Below are 25490 nucleotides of genomic sequence, written 5' to 3'. Positions count from 1 at the left end.
CTCCCGAACGGCATCCCGCTCCCCGCTGCACATTGTAAAGGGTGGAGAGTATTCGTGTGCATGTTGGTGCTCTCTGGGCGTGAGATTTATGCTAATGCGGATCTGAGCATTGGGAGGGAAGCTGAGATCCGAACTGAATCACTTGGATCACAGTTGAATTCAAGCTCTAACCTCTAGGACCCAAGGTAATATTTATGTTGGGGAAGTGAAACCTGCTGATTAAGACTCAAAGCTCCCGGGAAGGCTGGCTGAAGGCTTGCAGCTATGACCACAGACATGGTTGTGAGTGAGCACGCGTGTCTGGGTCCATGACTGACAAGAACGGGGGCTAAGTGCTCTGCTTCTGTAAGAGAATAAACAAACCGGGGCACATGTGCTTCCTTGAGGTTGTGTTTACCGTGAGGCTTTATAGTCCAGTCATGTTCTCTTGTAAAAAATATATAAATAAAATATCATCGGAGCCGCAGTGCTCATTTAGCCAAAATAAACACAGGGCTTAGTGACTTGAAGGTAAGCGTCTCCAGCGCTCTCACGAAGGGCTGATCTGGGGCGTTAAGCAAAAGCAGCGCACGGGGGGTGTGCATTGGCCCATGACTGTTGTCTCTGGAGGTAACGAGCACTTTGGAAGAAGGAAACCGAGTCTTGGGGGGCAGAGACTGGGCCAAGGAACATAGAGTCAAGAGCAGGATTGAAATTGAACATGGACAGTTTCTGTCACATTGTCAAGCTGTACATGGCACTCAGAGTCGGTAGCCGGATGAACCCAGGACCGGTCTTCTTTTGGGCTGAGACCCCTCTGGTCTCAGCATGCAATCTGTGTTTTGACTCAAGCAAAGCCTTCCACTGGCTAAAGGAAGGAGGACCATCTGCCCTGCCTAACCTGGTGACTGGTGCACTGCTCCTCTCCTGGTCAGGGCACCGCTGGCCCTGGTGAGAGCCTGGGTGTCCTGGGATTAAATTGGCCTTTTCTCTCAAAAAGGGGAACAAAGAGAACTCAGGTTTGGGCAGGCAGGATGCAGAGAGTTGGTGGTTCAACGCTAATAACCATAGATGGTTACATTGTTGGTGTGGTTGGTTTGTTTTTTTTTTTTTTTTTTTGAATCTGGGTTATTTTTCTTTTCCATTATAAATTAACCATGTGACAGACGCAGTCTCATTCTTTGGGAGAGCCCAGTGTGGACTAGGTCAATCTTTAAGGAAATGCAATAGAAGTAGCCTCTGGGCTGGGTCTTGTTAGGTATTCTTGATCTGTTATATTGGCAAGTGTCTTTCATTTTTCTGCCTCTTACTCATTTCTCGCCATGAAACATTTTTTTTATTCCAATCACCTTGTGTTTTCTGCTTTGTGTGTATACTTTGATTGTAAACCAGGGTATGAGTCAGTAATGAAGAGAAACAAGCCATAGAGGGAAGGAACAAGGAAAAGAGAACGTGAATAAGCTGCGTTGTCATGTGATTTGTAAAAAGACTTTTGTTGTTGTTATGAGTCACATCTTAAACAATGTAGCCCGGGTTGGTGTGCATTTTTTTTCTTTCTTTCTTTCTTTTTTTTTTTTTAAGCATCGGCTATAAGCACAGTGCCGTCATGTATCTTTTTCTAGAATGTGAGCTTTAACAAATGAAAACCCGTACAAAGGAAAAGGACAAAAAAAACCCGAAAAGTGGTATAATTAAGGTGATGGATTATTTCCCCTTAACCAATACTTTCTTTTTTCCATAAAAGAAAAAAGAATAATAAAGAAGCCAGTAAAAATGTGGAGGGCCCATGATCAGAGCTCTGTAGCTGTTGACCAAGTAGTTATTTTTAGGAGCTCACAGTAGATGCAAGAGGTTTTGTTCATGTTAGAGGCTGAGGACTTTGAACAACGCAGGAGCAGGGACACCGGGTCTGGTACCCTACCCATTAGAGGCCCATGGAAATCCCAGGCACGGGGGCTCTCAGGGAAGGTGGTTGTTACAGTAAAGGATTCAGAAGCACTGGGTCTGCCACTGATGGATGCTAAAAGGGACATCAGTGTCTCTTGCTAACTAATGGCTGTGAGCTTGGGCTCTCAGACCAGTTCTGAGAGCCGTGGGTCTCGCTCAGGGTTCACTTTCTGCAGCCCTGCTCAATTACACCAGGAGAAAGTGAACATCTCAGTCAGTCTCCTGGGCACAGAGGGGAGCAGTCTTAAGAGAGACCCATTCCCAGGTAGTGACAGAGCTGGCCGGGGTATGCCTCACGTTTTAAGTTCTGTTTGTTTGGTGCCAGCTGGTCCAAACCAATTTGGACCAATTCCCACTACCTCTCCCTTTTTATCCCCCCCCCCCCTTATTCCCCACTGGCCGTCTCCCAGAGGCATTGCCCATCAGTGCAGCATCCCCCCATCCCAGGGCGCAGGACCTGGGGTTGCCCGCCCCCCCCCCCAGTGCCCTCTCTCCTTGGCTTCCCCTTGAGCTCTTTTCTCCTAGAAGCACTTCCAAGAGGCGGTGAGGGTTACGTGGCTGAAAGGCAGAGAAGCATTCCTACGCCCTGCCAGGGTTCCGGAAAGGCGGCTGTGGTGTGCGATTCCTTCTCCTTGGCCCCCCTCCCCTTAACGTCTCCAGCTGCCGGATTGAGGCTAGGTGTTGCTGAGCAAGGAAGCATGGAGATCAGATGTGCGTAAACCGCATAACTGCTTGGCTGCCACAGCTTGCCTAAGGGGACACTGAGGCATTCTTTGTGAGGTTTGCTTGTGCAAGCTGCCTCCCCCGTCACAGAGGCCCGACGCGCCCCTCCTCGCAAGCTCGCCATTCATCTAAACAGCTGCCAAAGTCAGTTTCTCTAAGGGGAGAAGGACATTTTTTTCACCGACGCCTCCTCTCTCCAGGAAGAGAGTGCCACCAGAGAGAAGTGTCCGAAACTCCAGCCAGCCACAGCTCTGAATTCAGAGGCACTTGGGATAGATGTGGGGGATCAGTGCAGCTTCTGCAAGCCTAGTGGCACCCTTCCAAGGCCCCTCTGGACACTGCTTGTAAGGCCAATTAAAGAGTCATTTCTCAGGGAGACGTTGTACTTTTACAATCTTCTTCCGAACAGGCCAGGGGACGTGGCCGCGTTCGTCTACTGTCTTTCATAAACTTCTCCAGAGGCGCCAACCTTTTTCGTTTGTTTGTCTAATCTCGCAAATTCAACAAGACTTTTTGTCTGAAATACTCCTTCGCCTGCACCTCATTTCCAAGCTGTGCAGCTAGGACGCGGCCGACAGGCCAAGTCTCCCCACAGCGAGGCCACCTCTTACTTGCAGCGAGCCTTGATCCCTTCCTCTGGGAGAGATGGCCCGCCTGGCACCGGGGTCTTTCAGAGCATTTCTTTTGGAAACCTGGGTGACTCCTCCAGGTCCAGAGGACATGGGGTAAACTTGGCTGTAGGACGTGCTTTCTCTATACAGTGGTTCAGAGAGAACTTGACCGGGATGGTCCTCAGACAGGTTCAGACGGAGGCTGGAGGCAGAAAGAGAGAGGGTGACTTCCTGTCCCATCCCAGCTTGGTTAGAACGGGGGTCTGCACGCTTCTTCTGGAAAAGGACAGAGAGCATGTCGGGCTTTATAAGACTCTGGGTCGCAAGTACTCAGCTCTGCCGCTGTAGCACAGAAGCAGCCGTAAGCAATATGTGAAGAGGGTGGCTGTGTTCCAGAATGGACAAAACTGGGCAGCGGGCCAGAGCGGTCATCCGACCCCGGGGCCCTGGCACAGGCTGGGGATTGGGTGCACGTGCTTCTGGTCCTGACGCTGCTACTTTCCAACGGCTTCCTGAGGGCTCCAAGCCATCGCTAGGGTTTTGCTTTGTGCTGCGCTGCCCTCTTCCTCAATGTTCCTCCAGGTAAAACCAGGAGGAAATCACTCATCCTCTCAGATTCTCGGGTCTCCCGTCTGAGGGTCACGAGGAGCAAACAGGGTGATTCGTGCGAAGCCTGTCGCCCAATACCCTTCCCATGGAAAGTGACCGCTCGTTGTAGCTGTTGTTATGGCCACATTTCCCAGGGGTTTATTAATTCAGTGACCCTGTGTGCACGAGAGGAATGGAAGGAGCACTACCTGGGTGTCTTCTTTTCCCTCAGTCTCCTCCTATGCATGGCTTCTTAGAATTTATGGTTTGCCAGAATTCAAATTCTTATGGCTTTGCATTGCCCCTTTCTCCAGGGGGCCCAGAACTTTTACAGATGGAAGCCTGCTCAACCTTGCAAATACACTTGAAATTATTGACTATTTAAATATCTGTTTCTCATTATCTCACACAATGAGAAAACTTTGTGGAGAATTAGAGGATGGTAATTAAAGAAAAATAGTTCAAGAGTTGAAGGCATTTTCCAATTGGGTAAAAAAAGGGGGGGGGGGAGGAGGGATGTGAATAAGTGATAGACGTTACTGCAATCAAAAGGAACATTCCAGTCCAGCACATTGCTAGCTCTAGACAAGGCTGAGGTCTTACCCACCCTCTTTCTCCCATATCGGGGAACCAGCCCAGGCTCCTTTGTTACAAAGCAATGGCCCAGCCACCCCATATGACTGAGGGGATAAGTGGGGCCAAAACAGAGGCACTCACAAACCTGGGCACCTGGTGCAGGTGACATCTATCTGAGGGGGGGTACCTTTTGTGCAACTTCACCTAAGAGGCACAATATGAGCCAGCAAAATTGCTAGCACTTTCCAAGAATAACTGTTATGTGAAGTACCAGTGGGTCGTCAATGTTTTCCAGGGACTCTGGATGTTGTTTCAAATACATTCTCTCATCCATTTGTTCATCCATCCATCCATCCATCCATCCATCCCTCTGACATCCATTGGATTGCTGCTATTGTCTGGGAAGGCTCTTTGGAAGGGCATGTAACCCCTGTTGATCTATCACCTTTCTTTTCTCTGTCTGGCAAACCAGAGCCTTAGTATATAGCCCCTGAAGGCTGCCACAAAGCCAGATTCCAAACCAGCAATCCACCTGTCTGTGGGAGTTAAGTCTCTTTAGCTGGAGAATGTTCTGAGAAACTCTGGCCCCAACTGTGCGTCACCCAAAATTGCCTGTGGGGGGAGGAGAGAAGAATTGGTAGGTGGATCCTCTCTTTTCTAACTCCCTTCATATTAAAAGCACAAACTCACATAGCATGCTTCCTCATTTCTCAAAACAAATGTCCAAGGAAAATGTTTGAGGAGCTGACGTACTGTCCTTCACTGTCCATAAGATGGCTTTTGTCACGAAAATTTTCTTCATGTTGATAACTTGGGGGGAGGGGAGCATTGGTAGGAAAGGGGAAGGGGTCTCATACCTAAAGTGGAGTGTGTCTTCCAAAGCGGAACAGAACTCTGAGACCAGGGGTCTTGCTGTGACTCTGAACGTGTAACCCGTGTATTGCCACCTCCCCTTCTTCTGGGCCCTGACATCCTCCCCGCCGTGGCCCAATGTTGTCTCTATCACAAGAAACACTTCAGAAGTAGCACTGAGGCCCAGCCCTAGCACTCTGAGCTCTGGGGGGGGGGGGGGGGGTTATTTAATGTTGAAAACCAGCATTTTGACTGAAGGAAAGCAAGCCTTTGAACTGAAACTATGTGGTTTGGAGGGAATGTGAGCAGTTGTGACCATTTTTGGCTTGACAAAAATTTGTGCTGCTCCCTTTGTGGTGTATGATCAGGTGCTTCAGATGGGGAGTGAATCCCTGTAGATGTATCACCTTCCTTTCTTCTCATTAGAGGAGGGCTCTCACTGTGGCACCAAATCGAAATCAGAAGCAAACCCAAGGATGCCCTTTGGGAAGAGGGGGTTGGCACTGGGGAACTTCAGCCCGTCCCCATGCACTTTGTTGCTTCTCGTGCATTCTTCTGAGCCCACATGAAAATCCAACGGCAGGGTGGTTGCCAGGCAGCAGATACTCTTAGTGACCTGAATAATGAGTTGCCACCAGTTCACTGTGACTCAAAAGCTGGCCATTTTCAAGGAGCTGTTTTCAGCGCCTTGCTTTCTCTTTCCGTTTCTATGCGTAATTTTCAATATGGTCACAAAGATTGACAGAGAGAGAGAGAGAGAGAGAGGGAAAGGGAGGGGAGGCAGAAGGGGGAGAGGGAGATAAAGAGCTTTCTCAGCTACAGAAATGAAATTATTAAAAGACAAGTGATTTGGGAATAAAGGAAAATAGAGGAGGTGATAACGAAGGGGACGAGATAGAACGGGGACGGTGGGGCTCTGGACGTGGCTGCCAGTGTATATGCTGTGTGACACATCCTTGTCAAAGCTCTTCCGATACTGCACCCTCCTGGTGGCCCAAGAGGCACCAACAAACCCTGCACTTTAGCAGAAGGGGATCCCTAAAACTAGAGGAACCAGTGATTAAAGGCTGGGCAGGTGGACAGGCTCTAGAAGATAGTTCCAGCAAAATGCTCTCATTTTGCTTCCACTTCTGAGACACATCAGAAGGTCTGACCCACCCCCCAGCTATTCCCCAAATCAAAGAGAGGCGTTGTGGTGTTCAGGCTGAGGAGTTGGCCAACACTGACCCACAGATAGGAGGCTTCACCTCAGAAGCCCTTCAGTCAAGAGCATTTGTGGAGCGCTTTCTTTGTCCATCCCCTGAGGGAGACATCAACAGGAGAGGGACTTCTTCCACTTGAGGGTCTCCAAGCCTCGTGGGGGTGGGGGGGGGGGGCAGGGGGGGCATGAAAATCTAAATGCACCCTGGCTACATCTTGAGTAGAGATGCACCCACAGTGTAGGACCAAGGATGGATGAAGAAGGCAGCGGCCCCTCCCAGCCGTGCGTCCCCCTGAGGGATCCCAGGGACAGAGAGGATGGGTCTTTCTGGCCACCACCACTTGATGGAAGCAGCTAGGGATGGAAGCTTTCATAGGTTAAGCATACATCATTTTTCAGAAGTAAAGATCATGTCTGGTTTTGGCAAGCTCCAAAGCTCCTAGTCCCATTCTGGGCCAGATTCTCATCTGATGTAAATCTTTGGGAGAATCAAGTTGTAGCACTGTTTTGCATCAAGTGGGACTCCGGCCAGTCTTTCCCCAGAGTTTCCCTGGGCTTAAATCTGCTATATCATCTCCATGGCAACCAGAGGCTGGCCAGCGAATGTGGTTGCCTTCGAAATCCTCTGCTAGCTTCTCTTTCCCTCCTCTGTCTTTTCTGAGATTAAGAATGATCTCCCTCCCTTGGCTCTCACTTACTCACTCTCTCTCTTAACATACCCATATCATGTGTGCCCACATTTTTTTTTTCTGTTGCAACGTCTTTCCAATCAGCTTTCGAAATCCTCCATCCAATTAAAAAAAAAAAAAAAAATGAAGATGCGTTAGTCATGGCTTGACAGTGATAACCGGCCTGTCTAGACAAGACCAGGCTGATTTCGATGGGCATGGAAGCCTTGGCAAGCCAAAGTGGAATTCACCTTTAAGTCTAGCCAGCCTAATTAATACATTTGTTTACGAATGCTGGCCAACCGGACCAAATACTCTATTTTCACCCCTTCCGAGAATCAGCCTGCCCGAATCCCGGAAGTCGTTCCAGCATCATTTACTTGCTTGTGCGCATCCGTGAGTGTCCGTACGTGTGTGAATTATGACGCTTCTGTCTACGGTAGGGTAACTGCGGTTTAACAGAAAGAAGGAAAGAGCCTTGTAATCATACAGCTCTTGGTTGAATCCCATATTTACCATCACTTGCTGTATAACCCCCGTCACTTAACCTCTCTGAGCCTCTGTTTAGACCTCCATCTGTGAAATGGGCCCGACAGTGCCTATCTCATCAGGTTGCGAGTAGGAAATGATGTCAGTCGTTTAACAGTGCTTGTCACGAGCGAAGTACTCAGTACCATCTTATTCCCCTGCCCCTTCCCTATCCGCTCCAAAGCATGTATGTGTTTTCCTTTTTCTTTTTTTTTAATTAATTTTTGGAGTAGTCTGCATGCTCTCAGCCTAGCAACACTCTTCTATGTCTCTCCACCAGGGGGCACCCTCCTACCAGGGACCGAGCCCACAGTGGACACGGTGCCCGTGCAGCCCATCCCAGCCTACTGGTATTACGTAATGGCCGCCGGGGGCGCCGTGCTGGTGCTCGTCTCCGTCGCGCTGGCCCTGGTGCTCCACTACCACCGGTTCCGCTATGCGGCCAAGAAGACCGATCACTCCATCACCTACAAAACCTCCCACTACACCAACGGGGCCCCTCTGGCGGTGGAGCCCACCCTAACCATTAAACTAGAGCAAGACCGCGGCTCGCACTGCTGAGGGCCGAAGCCAAGGACGGCACCCAAAACAAACGAGAAAGACTACCAACACGTTGCCTCGATTTTGCACTTTTTTCTCCTCGCCTAGTCTCTGTGTGGACTCTCAAGACATCTCTGTCTGTCTCTCCTCTCTCTCTCTCTCTCTCTCTCTCCCCCCGGGGGCCCAAACCCTGTGTGCTTTTATTCATCCTGACCATTGTCCTTGGGTTCTCTCTCTCTTGGTTTGTTTTTATCCTTTGTTGATTCCAAACCAACCACCCCCACCTCTAATGCTGCATCTTGGAATATGAGAAGAGATACGCCCCTCAGCACTTCACAACTGAAGGCTCAGCTGGTTTTCTTTCAGAGACTGGTTCCCTGTTTCTTCCCCTTGCCTTATCCCATACCTCCTCCCGGTGGGCAGTCTGCCAGGAGACCGGAGAGGAAACCTGGATCTGTGTGTTTGTACATAGTATATACATGTGCGTGTGAATCGCTCTGTGTCGGGTGTGTGTGTATGTGTGTGTGTGTGTGTGTGGACGTGAGAGAGAGACTGGTTCATTGTGGGGGTGGGGGGTAGTGTGTGTGGATGTGTTGAGAGAGGACCCCCTTTAACCCTTGTGTTACTTCTCCGGGGGTACATTCTCCAAAAAAAATAATATGCTGTACTAGTTTTGTTTACTTGGAGAAGAGATTGAAGCTTTTTGTTGCCTTATCTAGCTCTGGCTGGGTTTCTGTTGGCTACCACTGTCATCTCCAGGTACCCAAAAAAAACTCGAGGCCGCATGAAATGAAATGTGGCCCCTCCCATCCCTATCCCATTCCCGATCCACCTGACCCAAGAGGAAAGTTCCCCCAGTGCATTCAGACATGACCCCTTGTCATGTCTCCTGGAGTCTTGGAAGTAGCAAGATGGCAGCCATTGGGTGCGTGCAGAATCATCTCTACTTCCGGCCCTGAAGCAAATCTGTCTCGTGTTGCCTTATGAAAGGGAAGCTCGTAATGAATGTGTAGCTTTTATCAGTTAAGTCCAATCTTGGAATACGTCATAAAGAATAACAAGTCTGAGACTGGCTTAGGAAAAGCAGTAGCCTGTTTAAGGTGGGAGCGAGAGGTGGAGGAGAGAAGGGAGGAGCAGGGAGGACTGAATGTGGTCTTTTCAAAGTCTCCTCACTTGGGGGGTTTACTGTGCCCGACTTGGGATGGAGTTGAGTAAGAAGCTTAAAAATTGTAATCTTTGGTATTCTATTGGTCATTGTAATAGCATTTGTAAAATATGGGGGGAAGGGATCGTTTCCTTTTGTGGTATTAATGTGTGCCTGAATCTATAGCCACTAAAACATAAGACTGTTCACCTGACTTATTTAAATATTCTGAGGCTATTCAGAAGTAACCATTTTTTTTAAATGTCAACTGCCAACCCTTAAAATGCTACCCCTTAAAGCATTCATAGCATCTGGCAAATACACCTTCTTAGGCTGGCCTGGCATTTCCAGATGTTGCTGCATCAGGAGAGGGTATAATGAAGATAAATCTGTTGCTGCCCGTGTGTCCTCTCTAAGCAACGCAGGGAGAGGGATGTTAGAGATAAATTGCCTAATGATATTATACAAAGGATAGATTCAATAATGAAGTCAATTTCATTGATAGAAAATGCGTATTTTAACGAGACGCTCAGTGACTTGGGGCTCAGCCTTGGGGGTGTTGATTTCTCCACTTCCTGCTAGGAATCCACCAGGGAAGTGTGAGATTCTCTCCAAAGATGGTTGCCTGGGCTGAAAGCCTCCAGGTACCTTCTGAGAACAAAATATTAATTTTTTTTTTTTTTTGGCTGCTTGGGAGAGAGAGACTTTTAGCATTCTTTCAGAATATATTCGCAGGTCCCTCCAACACACGCTCACTTTCGCATCTGGTTTGTTTCATCCTTCTGAAAGAAAGGTGCTCTCCCACTCTTATTCTATTTCAAAGAGCTACTCTGGCTCAACCACAGAAGCTCTGCCAAGAAAAGAAAAGATGAAAGGCTAGAGCATGAGCTACCTTGAGATTTCAAGTGTCCTACCCCAGCTGAAGATGGAAAACAAAGCTGCGAGAGGGAGGAGGGGCACAAGCCCAACATACCGTGTGATGAATTCCATGCCAGTCACTACGAGCTTTTTATCTCAGGTGTCCACATCCAGCTGTGCATTTGGGGCCAGGCATTCCCTCGAAATGATTGACATCCCCGTAGGCACCCCGTGGAGGTATGGTGTCGGGAAATTACACCTGGAAAATCCAGCCAGTGTATCAACTGTCTGAGTTACTTACTATCTACCCTTGAGGATTTCCCTTCTTTACAAGAAGATGACAACAACTTTGTGCATTTGCTGTGTCTTTATCTGGTGCCCCATGTGGCATCATCTTTATGTACATGCCATAGTTGAGAATATGAGACTGCTCAAATCTTTGTGAATCCCATGATGAACTTCAGCTGGGGATGTCACACTTTCTCCTTCTCTCTCTCTCTCTCTCTCTCTCTCTCCCCCTCTGGCCCAGCAACTTTCATAGTATTATCTAGGTACTATGCTAAAAGGGCAGCTGTTCTATAAAATCATGCTTTGCAGCTTTAGAAAGCAAAATTCTGTATTTCATGGAGGGAGGGAAGGATCACTCTCTTCTAAGAAAAATAGACTGGACAGGTGAATGCATGCATGCATGTGTTTAGAGTTGCTTCTCAGAAGACAAAAAGGTGATAGCAACTACTAAAATATAAATGAATGAATGAATGAATGAAGAATTGAAGGTCTAGCTCGGGCTGGTAAAGTTTTTGCCTTAGTAGAGGTTTCATATTAACAGCTCCAGGAGGGCAACCCTTATCTCTGGGGTTTAAAAAAAAAAAAAATCCCTTCCTTGATATTATTCTAACAATTGCTCTCCCCTAATTGCTGGTGAAGGCAGAAAAAAGAAAAAAAAATTATAGCATTGCCATTGACAAAACAGGACCCTGAAAATAAAGTGAAATTGTCTTTTCCCTCACCCCACAGTTTTGGGATTAAAGCCAGAATAGGATAGGAAATCCAGTAATATTTCTGACGTTGATACCCCATCTTTAAAAAGATCTTGTCTTTAAACTAAAAATAGCAGGCAAGCAAACACCTAAAATAATCGATAATTACCAAAGAAAAACAACAAAACAAGAAAACTTAAAGATTTTTACTTCCTATTCTTATCCCTCTTCCTATAACTGTGACATCTCTTGCATTGCTCAGTTGCCTGTGTGTCTAAATAACTTGTGGACATTGGAAACTATTTGAAAATGTATTGTGTGGAATGTAATAAAATGATGATATTTTTATACAAACATCTGGGTTTTTTTTTCCTGTTTGCCTATGAGAACAAAGTTGAAATGTAGGCTTTGAACAAATTGATGTTTCCAAAGTTTGACCACTGCCTTCTGAGCTACAGGGCATTGCTGTGGGAGGTAGGTGGGTTTTCTCCTTGAGGCTGGATGCCAGTTTTTTCTTCTTTTATTTTTATTACTGCTTGTTAGGAGTTTTATCCAATTTGTGCAGCTGAGCCAACTTTTATGATTGGTGTGGGATTTTGCAAAAGTTGCTAAGTGCTAAATTGCTCAGTGTGATTCCACAAAATTTCTCTTGATGGCAAATCCCTGGAGATTGGACTCTGCCTTTCAGGGGCCCCAGGGGGAATGGGACCAGTGGAGTTGAATCATGTACTTGGCTCTACAGAGACAGATAGCTTCCTTTGGAGAAGAAGCGGCGACATGATGCCCCTCGCCTACCAAATCATTTCTTCCATGGGGACATTGATCTCTTTATGAGCACTTTCCCAGACAAAATGGGAACTTATGGCGTGTTCAAGGCTCCAAAATATTCCAGACTTCATTTTGGAGCAAGTAATGAAGATAATTCTACGATGACTATGTACCTGGAACTGTCCAGCTAGAGAAGTTTATAAAAGGAATATTCCATAAAAACTTCGAGAGAGGCTTGGGGAAACTTACCCTAAAAGCCAGATCTTGTGGACACATATTTTTCTTTGGTTCTCCCGTTTGGGTCATTAGTGATTAGTTATATCAAATACATAAAATATTTCTATCAGTGGGGGATTGGCAGGGAAACGTAGGCAGTACAACGTGGCAGTGAAATGGTGGTCAAGAAGAAGTTGGGGAAGGATTTTCCACCACCCCCTATTCCTGGGGTGTATTAAGAGCATTCCATCAGCCCAGGAGACTTCCTCAGGGGTCCAAGAACCATCCTTAAAGGTTCTAAGAAAAGGGACTGTCCAGAGAGACTATTTCCACCAGAGTCCTACTTTTCCCCTCTAAACCCAGATCCAGGAAGGAATACTTTTTACATCCGTAAAACCTAAGGGGTGCTAAAAGGAAATAGGATTTGGTTTTCAGATCCTACAGGAAACTCTGTTAGTACAGATGGCTCAGTATAGATGTCACTGTCCTATGCCAGAGAATAGAGTAGAATGTCCATGATGAGAGCATTGTTTGTGCCTCTAATGACAAGTATAATTACCCATTTTGTGTAAATGATCTTTGGCTTTCCTTAAAGCCATTTGTTCCCATTAGTAAAGGATAAAATGAAAGCCTCTCAAAAGTATTTATTTCAGGCAAATACCCAGGCTCAGTCAACACTTCCCTGAGCTGGCCTGGGGCCAAATTTGCCAGACTAAATTAAACCAGCCATCACTTATGCTTCATTAGCGTTCCTGTTTTTAGAGCCATGGTTGAGAATTTCATCGTTGCTCTTCCTGCTTTGGTTCTAGTCCCAGGGCTAATTCTAGAAGCATTCTCTCTTCCCCAAAAGGGCAACGACTGTTAGGACTCTAATCTTAGGCATCAAGTGCAGCACTGTTATCAGTGTGGTATTTCAGAACGAGCCCAAGCATAAATGTTACAGACATTGTGTTTCCATGGATCATAAATACCAGATGTCAAGGCCCCGTGTGTCTTCCTTGGCTCCCACCTGGCCCTTTATGATGGTTTAAATGTGTGTTCTTGCTGTTGAAGCAAGACACCACCCTCCCAGCCCAGATAACCCAAGCCCAGCCGATCTGCTGCGGCACAGCGTCTGCGTCCATCACCCCTCTTCACTGACTTTGCAGTTGTTTTGCACAAACATTGTGGCCTTTCTGTAATCTTTGGTGAAAAGAGCTTCATTTTTAAGTTGTGGTTTGTCCATGTTGTGGGCTACACATCTGAGCCAAGGTGTAGGTGCGGCTTGCTTTCGCTCTTTAATTGTGCACATCACTGGGGCTCTGCCAGCTGTCCTTTGCCTTTCGTCCCCTTCGGTGATGGCCCAAAGAAAACACAAAACCAATCCAACCAGAGAAAAAGGAGGGGAGAGAGGAACACCAGCTGATGGTCTTAGAGTCAGCAAAGAATCGCCTTATGTAAATAAAATCTAAGAATAGTGTGCGACTTAATTAAGCCTGACATAGATCAGGTGCACTGGAGTATGTCTAGAGGTTAGATATAATCAGGAACCTACACCCTCAAAAGGCGTCAGGCCACATGCCTCAGCCAGAATACACTTGCAGTAACCGTGTGGAGGAGTCCGTTTGGCCCCAGACCTAAGCGCAGTAGAGACGCAAGATGTGAAGAATGGCCAAGGAACAAAACCCCTTTTAGCATAGTGTGGCTCAATGGAGAATCTAGGTGCTTGCGGGCAGCCAGCAGAAACCATTCCTCCTTCCCCCCACAGCCCAGTGGGCAGAAGACCCAGAATCATTCTACTCTAATTGTCCTTAGGCTTTGCCGTCACCGACCTCCAAGAGCCCAAAAAGACTAAATGCCCACAGGCACTGCACCAAGAAATAGGAAAGGCTGTTTGAAAAATCAGCAACTGACATTCTAGCGTCACCCTGGGGGCGGAAGGGGGCAAACGTCTTGTTCTGGAGGCTTAGGACCAGAGTGGTCAGTGATCCTGAAAGAGGTTGTTGGGGGAAATTTTAGGATAATAACTGGCTGGATGTTTCTCTCGCTTTTTTTTTTTTTTTTAACTTACAAGTTATACACAACGACATCCTGGAAATGTGTACGTAATACAGAAGAAGCAGAAGTCCATTTCATTGCTAACCAGTCCCACTCTCTTCCCCAAAGAGAGTAATCACGAGAAACAGCTTGAGGTATATATTTCCAGGCCTTGTTTTAGACCTTTACAAACCTGTATGTCTGTGTCCGGTTATGTGATCTGTTTGGTTGGATTCGGTTTTGTTTGCATAAATGGTATCACAACATTTGCTCCGTTGTCGGACAACTTTCTCCTTTTCGTTTCACAAAATCTTGACAGTACCCACTGCCAGATTACCCCATTGTGTTTAGCTCTTGCATCGCATTCCATATTGTACCCTAGTTTATTAACTGCTCCCCTACTGGTGGGCATTCAGGTTGCGTTTAATTCCGCTTTTTTTTTTCTGTTATAAACAATACTGCAATGAACATCTTTGAGGCTGCATCTTTGCGCACATGTTTCTCTGCGATAGAACGAGTCGGCCAAATGGTGTGCCTCGATTCATTTTACCAGATGCTTCAAGTGGCTGAGGTTAACCTTTTACAGTGAACCTGTCCCCATTTGAGAGAGTCACAAACTAGTGGACGTCCTGGATTCTATCCCCTCCCACATCGCCACAGGCCACGTAATCTCTGGGTCTATCTCTCTCTCCTGGAGTGGGTGGAGCGCTTGTAAGAGAAGACTTTATATAGTTTTAGCTGAAGGGAATTTTAATTGCAGGGACTTTTTTTTTTTTTTAACTGTCAATTTGTGGCGAATGTGGCCTGACTGTAAGTGGCAGCTCACCAGAGCTGTGGCAGCTGTGGTACAGGGGTTAATTCCATCCCTGGGTTCTGTAGGCAGAGCCCTGTTCTCCATGATTAATGAGTTCCACTTGGTTTCCTCAAAGAATGACTGCACTGTGCCTTGCTGTTATTTATTTATGTTTCCTACTAAAAAATTCATGTAAAAAACATCCTTTAAGGTCAGTGCACAGTATTGTGCTGCAGACTAAAATATTCCGGCAGCCACGAGGAGGGCCCACGTGTCGACAGAAAGTCTCCAATCCTTGGGGCCTTAGGACCAAAGCGCCCACCTCGGTCCCCAGGACAGCAGGCTTTCCGGGCCAAAAGGTGGCGTCGGGCTTTCTTCCGAGGAGGTCCAGGGCTGCTGGGACCCAAGAAAAGTGACCAGGAGGCGAGGTTGTTTTCTAGTGGGAGGTGTGTGTGTGCGTAGGCAAAGCTGCCGGCCCCAAGTGGCTCCAGCAAGGAGTGGCGAGTGGAAGAGAAGCCAATGGGCCTGTTTGGTCAAAACATCTTTTCCTCCAAGAGCGCTCCTCTGACTTCTACTGTGCACTAAGACAAAGGGATCTTGGTAATGGGAGTTGGACTCCGAGCGTAACGGACAGTGTCTACCGCCATTTGTGGGCTTTGTGGGCTTTTTTCTCCACCCTGCCAAAAACCCAGGACTTCTGCCTCTTGGGCATGGGGTTCAGGTGGATAATTGGGGGGAAGTTCAGGAAAGAAAGCAGCATGAGCATGACATATGGATGAGCTCGAATATGTCACTGCAAACACACCCACACACGCGCGCACACGCACACGCCTTGTTTTGTCTTCTGTGTGTAATTGTGCAAAACTGAACTCTTTAGAGATCATGAACTAACATACCCCTAAGCGAGGGCACTGATCCAGAACCGGAGTGGTAGCATACCAAGTCTTGGCTTTCGGCAGTAGAGCGTTCGTCGTCGGGCAGCAGGACTCATTAACACGGGCCCTGGACTAGAGTTCTCTGACTTGCCAGAGAGCGGCCGGCTCCAGTAATGATGGCAGTGCAGAGAAAGCTTTGAGCTGGAGGAGGCCTTGACCGAAGTCCTATTCTCAGCCAGCCTGCTAGTTACTGAGGCTGCCTTTTAGCACAGTCTGTGAAAGAACGATTTCGTCCCTTTGTGTTTCCTTACCGCCACCGAGGGGCTGGGAGAAGGAGGCCCGCGTGGACTTCCCTGTCGCTTCTCCTGGGCAGTTCCCAACAGTTGGCACTGAGGCGGGAAGATGGGCCTTAGGACCGAGGCGGGGGCCGACATGGATGGTAAAAGCAGCCACCCAGAGCACCTCATTAGCCTCGGCCAACTGCAGACCGAGGGTGTAAGCTCAATAATGGCGTTCATAGGAAGTCCAGACCCACGACGCCGTCCTCTGTCTCGCTCTGCAATTCGCCACGGGGCCTCCATCGCCTCCTCTTTCCCCAAGGAGGACCTGTCTCCACCCCTCTGCCTTTGTGCCAGATATCGTTCGTCTTCAACTTCCAGCCTCCCCTTTCTGCACCAACCCCCTCTCCTAGTGGCCCCTTCTCCTCTCCTCTGTCATTCTCATACTTGCTCCCCACCCCCACCCCTTCATCAAACTCTTTCCCAGAGAAGTTGGGGGGGGGGCGGATTCCCTCAAACGAAAGCTCAATTGGTTACTTTCCTCCAAGTAGTTGTGTTCTTACTAGAGACCAAATTATTCTCTTATGTTATAATTACAGTCCTGGGATAACAGCAAGCTTCTGGGGAAAATCACCTCTTGAGTGGGTAGAGACAGGTTCCTTTTTGGAACCCCGAACCTCTTACCACAGTGTTGTTCATTCTTGTGTTCTGAAGTAGAGCCCACCTTTTAAGTAGAGCAAGCTTACTTGGTGAGCTACATAGGGCATTTTTTCAGGGCCTTACAGAATATGAGGGGAGGCTTTGACAAGACATCTCTTTTTCACAGTGGAAGCGAATGTGGTTTTGTTTCTTTGACGCCATTCTTTCACTCACCCAAGAGGTAGGAAACTACTCCACCTGAGTGGTGTTCCCATCATGCACACTTCCCGAGTATCAGGATTGGAGGAGAGAAGAAATGTCAAAGCCCGCTGGGCGAGCTCTCTGAAATGTGAACATGTGAGAATTTCCCTGAAATTTTAGGGTTTTCGCACCTTCATACTCTGAGAAGGTAGCCAACAAAAGAAGAATTTCTTTTTGTTCACGTATCTATTTCTTGTTGTTGACATATCTACTGGTACTTATGAAGAAAATCTCTGATTTTTCAAAGACCTAGGGTGGAGGAGAGATTCCAGAATGTTCCTCCATCATCATTGCTGGGTGTTTCCAACCTGCACAGTTCTGAATCCCATCTTTATAGCTAAATATTTCTCTGGCTGCGTTTTTCTTATTTTCACATCATCGTTGGGGCTCAGTGGAGCCATTCTGGCCTCAGCTGCTCATCCGCCTCCACACTTGAAAATATTATTAGGTCATTTCACAGCTTTCTCATTTGCAGTTGGTATTTCCAACCCTTTTTAGTGTTTCCATCTAGTTATTCAACTAAAAATAATAGGAAATAATGGCTAAATTCAAGTTCAGACTCCAGATATCTCAAACCTGTGCTTTCCAGCTCGAAACCATTTGAAAACTCCAAAAAATATTTTTTTCCATGACTTTGCATATATTTGGCTATAAGCCCAAGAGATAAAAACCCATGATAAAGGATCTTCTGGTGGTGTTTCTCAACTCAAGCCAAACCCAGCAAGGGATAAATGGCTCTCAAGTACCCTGACTCTCTAATGGAGGAGCTTGGCATAGCTTTCATCAACATCTGAACTTTTGGCTCCTGTAGCAACTGGGGATGAACAAACTGAATTAGGGAAATTAAGGTGGTGGGGTGGGGCGGGGGGGGGGGGCCCTCAGCCAAAACTAAATGTTAAACTGAATTAAACACTGCAAAAGGCCAAGAAATATCTCCTAGTCCTTCGTTATTTCTCATTTATTTCAGTCTCAGGGTTACATCTCCTGCTGGGATCAAAACGAAATGGCTGAGAGAATTTTCTAAAGACTACTCCCATCTGAACAGTCCGGTGATTTAGCTGGCTCAGGGGTTTCAAGAACTTGGAATCAAATTCAGCAAGGGTTCTAAGTAGCCAAGAGCTTATCCCACATAAATCACAGCCCCAAACTAGGTGTCGAAAATGTGGCTTACTCGCCTTAGCACTGATTTGTTCAATGACTTACTGCATTTTTCTACCCTCCTTCTTCAATTTCATTCTCTTTAAAATAGAAGCGGTGACACCTGTGCCTGTGAAAATGAATGATTTCAATGATTTTCTGGGTGTAAGAGACTCTTCAATCCTTGCTTTGAAGGCCGGTTGCACTTTGGTGGGTTAAGTGGCCACGTTAAGGTTGGTTTTATCAGCCTGGCTTCCATTAAGGTGGAAGTTTAAAACTCGGGGCACAATTTACCCACCACTTTTTAAATTACCAGTTCGCAGGGCTGATTTCTAAGGCAAATGAACCAGTATTGGAAACATGGGATCTCACAGCTTCCCTTTACCTGTCTGTTTCGTGGTCTTCTCTTTGCACACACACCTTAAGGCGGCTGTCTTCAGGGAGCAACAACCTAGGAGAAAACAGACCTGGGGTGAAGACTGGAGTGGTGAGCAGAGTGGGGTTCTTTTCTATGGGAGTCACCTTGTCTACCTCAACCAGCAGCCTCTTGAGAGTGCCCTCATCAGAAGGGCCCTCAGACCTTTCTCATTTTCTTCCCGTAAGACATAGAAGACTAGAGCAGGGAAGAACATGAGTGGTTACTTTCAGAGGAGCAAACTGAGACTCAAAGGGTCAATGACTCACCCAGACTCTCATACCCGCAGTGGATAGCGGAGCTCAGGTGAGAAGTAGGCAACCTGTTCCCAGTGCAGTGCTCCTCCAAATCCCATGCTCCTTTCCTTCAGACAGAGAGCAGGGCGGACACTACACGGTTCCTAGAGGGTCTCTGCTACACCCTCTGGCTCACAAATCTGTCATCAGCTTCAACCAGGCTTCTTACTCCACTGCTCAGAGTTCACGTGGAAGGGACTTTTCAAAGAAAACCAGTGTATTTTGGTGTCCTGAGATGATCTCCATGCAAATAGCCCGGGAATGGACTGTCCTCAATGATTTATCTGAAAGTAGCCAGTGGTTTGGGGCAGGCTTTTCACTTCCCAGCAGTCTTGTGAAGCTCCTTTTACGATGCAGAAAGTAAATAGAACAACACCCGCGCTGATACACTCGCGGTAGACCACAGCATAGCAGTAGTGGTGAAAGGGAAGGTCGAAATTTTTCTAAGAGTAATTGCAGAAAAGCAGTTTAACACCAAAGGATCTTAATTTAAGAGGGGAAAAAAATGGAAGAAAATGAAGGAGAGAGGAAGATAGATAAAGGGGGGGTGCGTGCGCACAGGCAGGTGCATGTAAGGTGGGGAAGGAGAGAATGGGAAGCCAAGACTGGGAGAGAGCATTCCTCTTTGAGACGTAAATCATGCTCGGTGGGGAATCCCCCAGCTGCACGTTGAGTGTCTGGGGGTGTTTCTCCTGCATAACATGTGTGGTCTGACACCACCAGGCAGTGTTCCAGACCCCACAGGGCAAAACATAGCTCCTTAGAGTAGGTTCGGTTTATGACTGGGTATGGCCGTTAACCTTTTGTGCCATAGTGTTGCAATTTACTGACAAAGACACTTGAAAATACGTGACTCTTCTAGGGTGGAAGGAGTTCTGGAACAGTCAGTGAGTGTTTTAATAACTAGCCCCTCTGGGCCTCTTGCCCTGAAAAATCAGGACTATAGGAGATGGACTAAGACTTTGAATCACTCTCCACTGTGTACCTCACCGACCTCTTGACGGTGCTAAGGGAAAGGATTCCTGGGGAAACTGGACTTTGCAGCCTGAGGCTTTGATGACAATATGAAAATAACCAGGTTTTGTTGAATTAGGTTGTTTGCTTTTTAAGTAGTAGTGAGTCTGCTCACTTGATTACTTAAACTCTAGTAAACTCCGTTCCGGTCCTTCATGAGTTTACTTCTTCCTTTCACTGTGCTGGTTCACAGCAGCTGGTGGAGGAGAGGCGCAGAAACCTGACTCTCATGTAGGGAAATCCAGGTGGAAGATACATGGCCAGGCCTGGCCATCTCTTTGAATTCCTTGATGGAGCAGACAAAAGCGAATTCAAGCCAAAAACCAAGGGATCAGTATATGAGTAAAAAGGCTCAGGTGCCACGTTCGAAGCCATTCCTGTCCATCAAACGGATAAAGGAGCTCGAACTCACCAACCGCCACAGTGCAGCAGCCTCTCTTCTGAAGCACCCTCCTCCCCACTCAAATGCTTTCCTTCCTGGCAGTGGCCTGGCTTCATGTGCCCAATCCTTACCCTGGATGCCAGCAGCATTTAGCGTCCTGTCTACAAGCCCCCACGTTCTTTTATACTGTTTTGTCATGGACAAGTCTTTGCTTCCCAACCATGCTGAGGGGCCTTGACTGTAGACACCTGGTCCCATCCATCTTCATTTTTCCAAAAACCCAGTGTGGCTCCTGGGCACTTTGTAAACCTCTTTCATAAGTGAGGATTGGTTGACTGGTTGGGTAATGAAGACTACCCTTGGAAGAAGAAGGCAAATCAGCCTTCCCCCCTGAGTCACGCCTATCACAGAAAACATGAGCTTCAAATTTCAGACCGTATTTTCCCATTCATGAGAAGTCCTCCTGAGTTCCCATCAAAGTGTCTGGAGAGCGATGCAGGCAAAGAGCCAGAGAGCGTATATCCAGTCAACTAGGATCCGAGACAAGGCAGGCCTGTTTTTACTGTTAGAATAAGGTAGTAATTATACGCTGATAGATGCAGTGTCCTGCCTATACCCAGAGAACTTGGAGGCAGACCTGGGTGGAGGTGAGAGGTCACCTCTGGCCCTCACACAGTACTGAAGAGTCAGAATTCAGGCTTTGGAGTCAAACTGGCTGAGACTGAGTCCATACAGGGCCCCGGAGGAAATAAGGTCATGTGAGCACAAAGGGTGAAAGTGGAAGTCATGTGGGTGGTAAGATCCTTTCCAGATCTGTGTGATCCTAGAGGTGTGGCCCATTCCACTCGCCCTTGTCCGTCCATTAGTCATAGACACACCCACTCACTAAACCAGGATCCTGGAAGGTCTTCTCCAAGTTTGTCCTCATGACAAAAAAAGAGAAATTCAATTCGGTTCAGAGTCCCTGGTCCCTACATGCTTGTGCTATCTTTTGCTATCAGGGAGGTGCTACCTCTACTCTGTGCCTCGAGCTCATCATTTCTCCCTCCCTTCCGCCCTTGCCTTGTCTTGCTAGAACTACAGGCACCTGGTGGGAGAGCCACACTCCTTCCTACCAGCATCCTGAGGAAACAAGGTGAGGTTTACCTATTGGGCTTAACAGAAAAGGAAGGCGGCCCATGAAGAGCAATGGGGCTTTTAAGAAAGAAAGCTCTTAATCACAGATATCAAGAATATTAACAAGGGGACTAGAGAAAATTGCTCTCAAAGCAAATTGCTTTTTTGTACAAATGTTCCCTTTATTTGGGTTTTCCCTAGTGTGCCATTCTTTCTTTAAGCCTTGATGAACAGATGCGCTTTTGAAAATGTTGATTAACTTATCCTTTTGTTGACCCTTCCCACTCACCCAAACTCCTGGGAGCAGTGATTACACAAAAAGCCAAGTCAAGCCTCTAAAGTGTTCTTCTTCACCTTAGGTAGCCTTTGATTCACCAGGTGCAGAAATCTCGGCCCATCTAAGCAATCAATTACATAGAACCTTAGAAATGGACCAATTCTTGGGAGGTCATCTCATCCAGTCCTCCACCTCCAGAGGCAAGAGGCTGTGATCTCCTGGGACAAAATGTACTCACACTCATTACCATCCTTTTACCCCTTTTCCTTTAAGATCAATGGCACATCTACTCCTTTCCAGCCACGGTCAATAGTGTCCTAAGAGTTCTTCCCTGAGGGTGTGAGATGGAGCAAAATGGCATTCTAGCCTCCAAGAATCTGTCACATCCTTGGCAGAGACCAAATCCCTAAAAGCAAGAACAGGATTTGGCCCAAAAGTCACTGGCAAGAGCCCCACAGTTTTTGTACTAGGCTGATTCGCATATTCTTATCCAATGTTCTGCATCTCTTAACCGTGAAGGTGTTAAGACATATGAGCATCCCATCAAAACGATTAGTGGATGGAAATGTGATGCTTTTCTTCCATGTTTGTTTGTTTGTTTGTTTTTTCACAAGGTTAAAAAAAAATCTCCAGATTGACTTTCACAAGCTCAGTTTGATCCCTATGACAGACACCTCCTGCCTCTTGTTGATTCATAGTCACATCTTGATTCCAAGGAAACAGCCTGGATTGTAGGGTCCTGGAGAATAATGCAGGGGATGGGCATTGAGGTGGGGAAGCTGTTGTGACCTGCAGGTGCCAGTTGCTGTGCTATAAACATGCCAGAAACAGGCTGGATTTATGGCAAATTAGTGCCACATGGCATTGATCCTTTCAAGTGGGGTCCTGGCAAGTTGTTTTGTTGCATCCCTTACTAACAACCAGGGGGATCAAAATGTGCTTTAGCACTCTGGCCAGGATGAGGAAGACTTCTATCTAACATGACTAAAATCACTGCTTCCAGGAAAAGACTGAATTTCAAGTGTGGCGGTGATAGATCAATCCTCAGTTCATGTCATGGTCAAGTAGATCTTCCCTGAGATGTGCTGATGAGGGAAAGTTCAGGCCAGTGTGAAGTTCTTCTCTTCCTCTTGTTTGATAGTATTAGCTGTTTGGGATTTGGTTTTGCTTAAGCCTGAATTTTGGGGTATCGGTTTATAGTGCTGACCTCAAGGTTATGCACCTGACTTAGGGTTCAATATAACTCCTAACATGTCCATACACTTGCTAACGCCATCTTGAGCTGACAGCCAGGGCAGGCATAATTAACCTGTGAGAAACAAAGAAATGATAAATCACCACATATTTGATTCTCTTTGTTGATGTTTTGCCATTTTAGACCAGTAATTTTCATTGGCTCTGATTTCTGTAAGATGGACAGCATAGTGAATAGAGAGACTGTCTTTCCCACATCCCAACCCCCCCAAATTATCATAAAAAAAGAAAAGGATAGACAGTGATAATACTGGAGAAAATCCACAATAAATTAATTTAGCTCTTTTCAAGCCTGGGCTAGTCAGATGAGATGCCCACGTTTGACCTATTCTAAGCCATAAAGAAAACCAGTGGAAAAGTAAACTGAGAAGGAAAGACAAGAGATATTAGCACAGATACGTGGAGCTGGACAGGCCTTATGACATTCTTTCCAGTCCTACTTCTACATGAAAGCATATAATGATGAAATGTGACTTTGTTGAATTACCATACGTTTATTTGAAAGCCAGAGGAGAAAGACCCTTATAGGATATGTCTACTTACATGCATGCATATGAGGAGGGTCCATTACACTAAATAAACCTCACATTTGTAGCAACTGATGATGGGCATGCCATCCAAGTTGCCTTGGATAAATGCAGACCTATAATGGCAATGAACTACAGTCATTACCACAACACAAGTGAGGAGTTATTTGGAGCTAAAGACCTTTTTTGTTTCTGTTCTTCTGGTTGCTGTTGGCAATAAAGACAAATCATTTGAAGGGGAAAGAATCCAATAATGTACATACTAAATGATCTAGAAGCAGATGTGATTCTTTAGCTGCCCACTGTACTGGGGAGTCACTCTCAGAAAGGCTGCATCTCTGCCTGTTAGCCATGGCAATAGAACTTGTTATAACTTGATTTGTTTGTTTTCTTTTTCATTATAGTAGACATTCCAGAAATACATGGAAGAGAGGGCTATGAAGATGAAATTGATGGTGAGTATTGCTGTGATTTAGCAGATCATCATGAAATTCAGGTTTGGTTATAAAGATGTCAACAAAAATAATGCCTGGGGTATGAGAAGGCCAAAATTTAGAACTACCAATCAGAAATAGAAGGGAAAAGAATCCAGAGAGCAGTGAAGAAACCATCAATTGCTTTGTCAAGGTCAAATTTAGAAATTTGGAAAGTATATTGAGTTCCTTCTGCCTAATCTGAAACAGGTCCCCTACTTCAGGCAACTTTCGACATTGATGGACTTCAAATCTGGATAAACCCTTTAGAAGTAAAAGCAAGGCTCTTCTAAATGTGTTGCTGCTTGAACCCATTGACCTCTTCCCAAAAAGGACCTGAGTAAATGAGTATAAATGTGAATATTCTCCTAGGCTTTCTGTGGTTTCCTGTTCCCTGGCTTGGGGGGGAGCCTTTCTCACACTATCCAAGACTCCAAGTTGGGGCCCATTGCCAGATTTAGGTTTCTTTTCTACAATGCCCATCTTGTATTTAGCCCACTTCAGATACACATACTTCAAGAGGATAAAGCAAGAGCCCTGACTCGAGGGCCGCCGAGCAAACATGTAGATATAATTTCTCCCCTCGACTCAGAGCAGCACATGTCTGTCTGGGCTTCTCTGAGTGCCAGAGTTGATCTGCAAGAGAGATCACCACAGTTCCTCTCAAAGAACAACTTTAGACCAAGATTGATGCATTTAAGAAGAGCTGTTTATAGAACAGCTGCTTTTAACCCGACCTTAATCAAACACTTCAAGTGTAGTTATAGAAACAGAGTGACTAACCCAAACAGCACCTTGTTAACTCAATGCAGACTCTCCCTGCGAAACCCCGTCTAACGCTCCTTTTATGGGCAAAGCTGTGGAACTGGCTTAAAAGGAGAGGCCACAGTAGGTGTAGCAGCAAGAGGCACTATGATGGGTACAGAGAGCAGGGGATAAGGATACAGAAAGCCAGATTCCTATTCCTGGTTTAACTGCTTGCTAAGTCTGGAACCTCAAGTGAGTTATCTGGTCACCTAATTTCTTAAAAACCTGAGTTTCTTCATCTTTCTTTTTTCTTTTTCTTTTTCTTTTTCTTTTTTGAGAATGGGAGGTGGGGAGGAGAGGCAGAGAGAGAGAGAGAGAGAGAGAGAGAGAGAATCCCAAGCAGGCACTGCCTGTCAGCATGGAGCTGGTCACGGGGCTCGATTTCATGAATTGTGAGATCATGACCTGCGCTGAGATCAAGAGTCGGACACTTAACCAACTGAGCCACCTAGGTGCCCCTGAGTTTCTTCACCTGTTAAAAAATTATAATAGTACCCTGTCTTCTTCGTGGAATTATTAGGAAATCTTACAAAATGAGCTGTGGATGTGGTCATGCCTTGGCCACACTATGGAAATAATAAGTGTATTAGTCTTCTAGGGCTGCTGTAACAAAGTACCACAAACTGGGGGTCTTAAACAACAGAAATTTATTTTCTCACCTTTCTGGAGGCTAGTAGTCCCAAGATCAAGGGGTCAGCAGGGCCGGTTCCTTCTGAGGACCATGAGGGAAGGAAGGATCTGTTCCAGGCCT

General features: G+C 46.5%; 1 protein-coding gene across 6 annotated transcripts in view; it reads left to right on the top strand.

Annotated features, from left to right (window-relative positions):
* Positions 1-25490, top strand: part of NRP2 (neuropilin 2) — a 116344-nt gene that overhangs the window by 86548 nt on the left and 4306 nt on the right. For 3 of the 6 annotated variants that reach the window (XM_060623124.3, XM_060623125.3, XM_060623127.3), the window contains exon 16: positions 23864-23914. In XM_060623124.3, the coding sequence (XP_060479107.1) occupies positions 23864-23914 (51 nt within the window). Of the gene's footprint in view, positions 1-7953; positions 11550-23863; positions 23915-25490 lie in introns of those variants that run through there. The other 3 variants (XM_060623128.3, XM_060623129.3, XM_060623126.3) reach the window with 2 other exon arrangements.

This window comes from Panthera onca, chromosome C1, assembly GCF_046562875.1.
Source record: "Panthera onca isolate mPanOnc1 chromosome C1, mPanOnc1 haplotype 2, whole genome shotgun sequence".
Lineage (NCBI taxonomy): Eukaryota > Metazoa > Chordata > Mammalia > Carnivora > Felidae > Panthera > Panthera onca.
The sequence above is the reverse complement of the archived record's forward strand: the minus strand, read 5'-3'. Positions and strand labels throughout refer to the sequence as shown.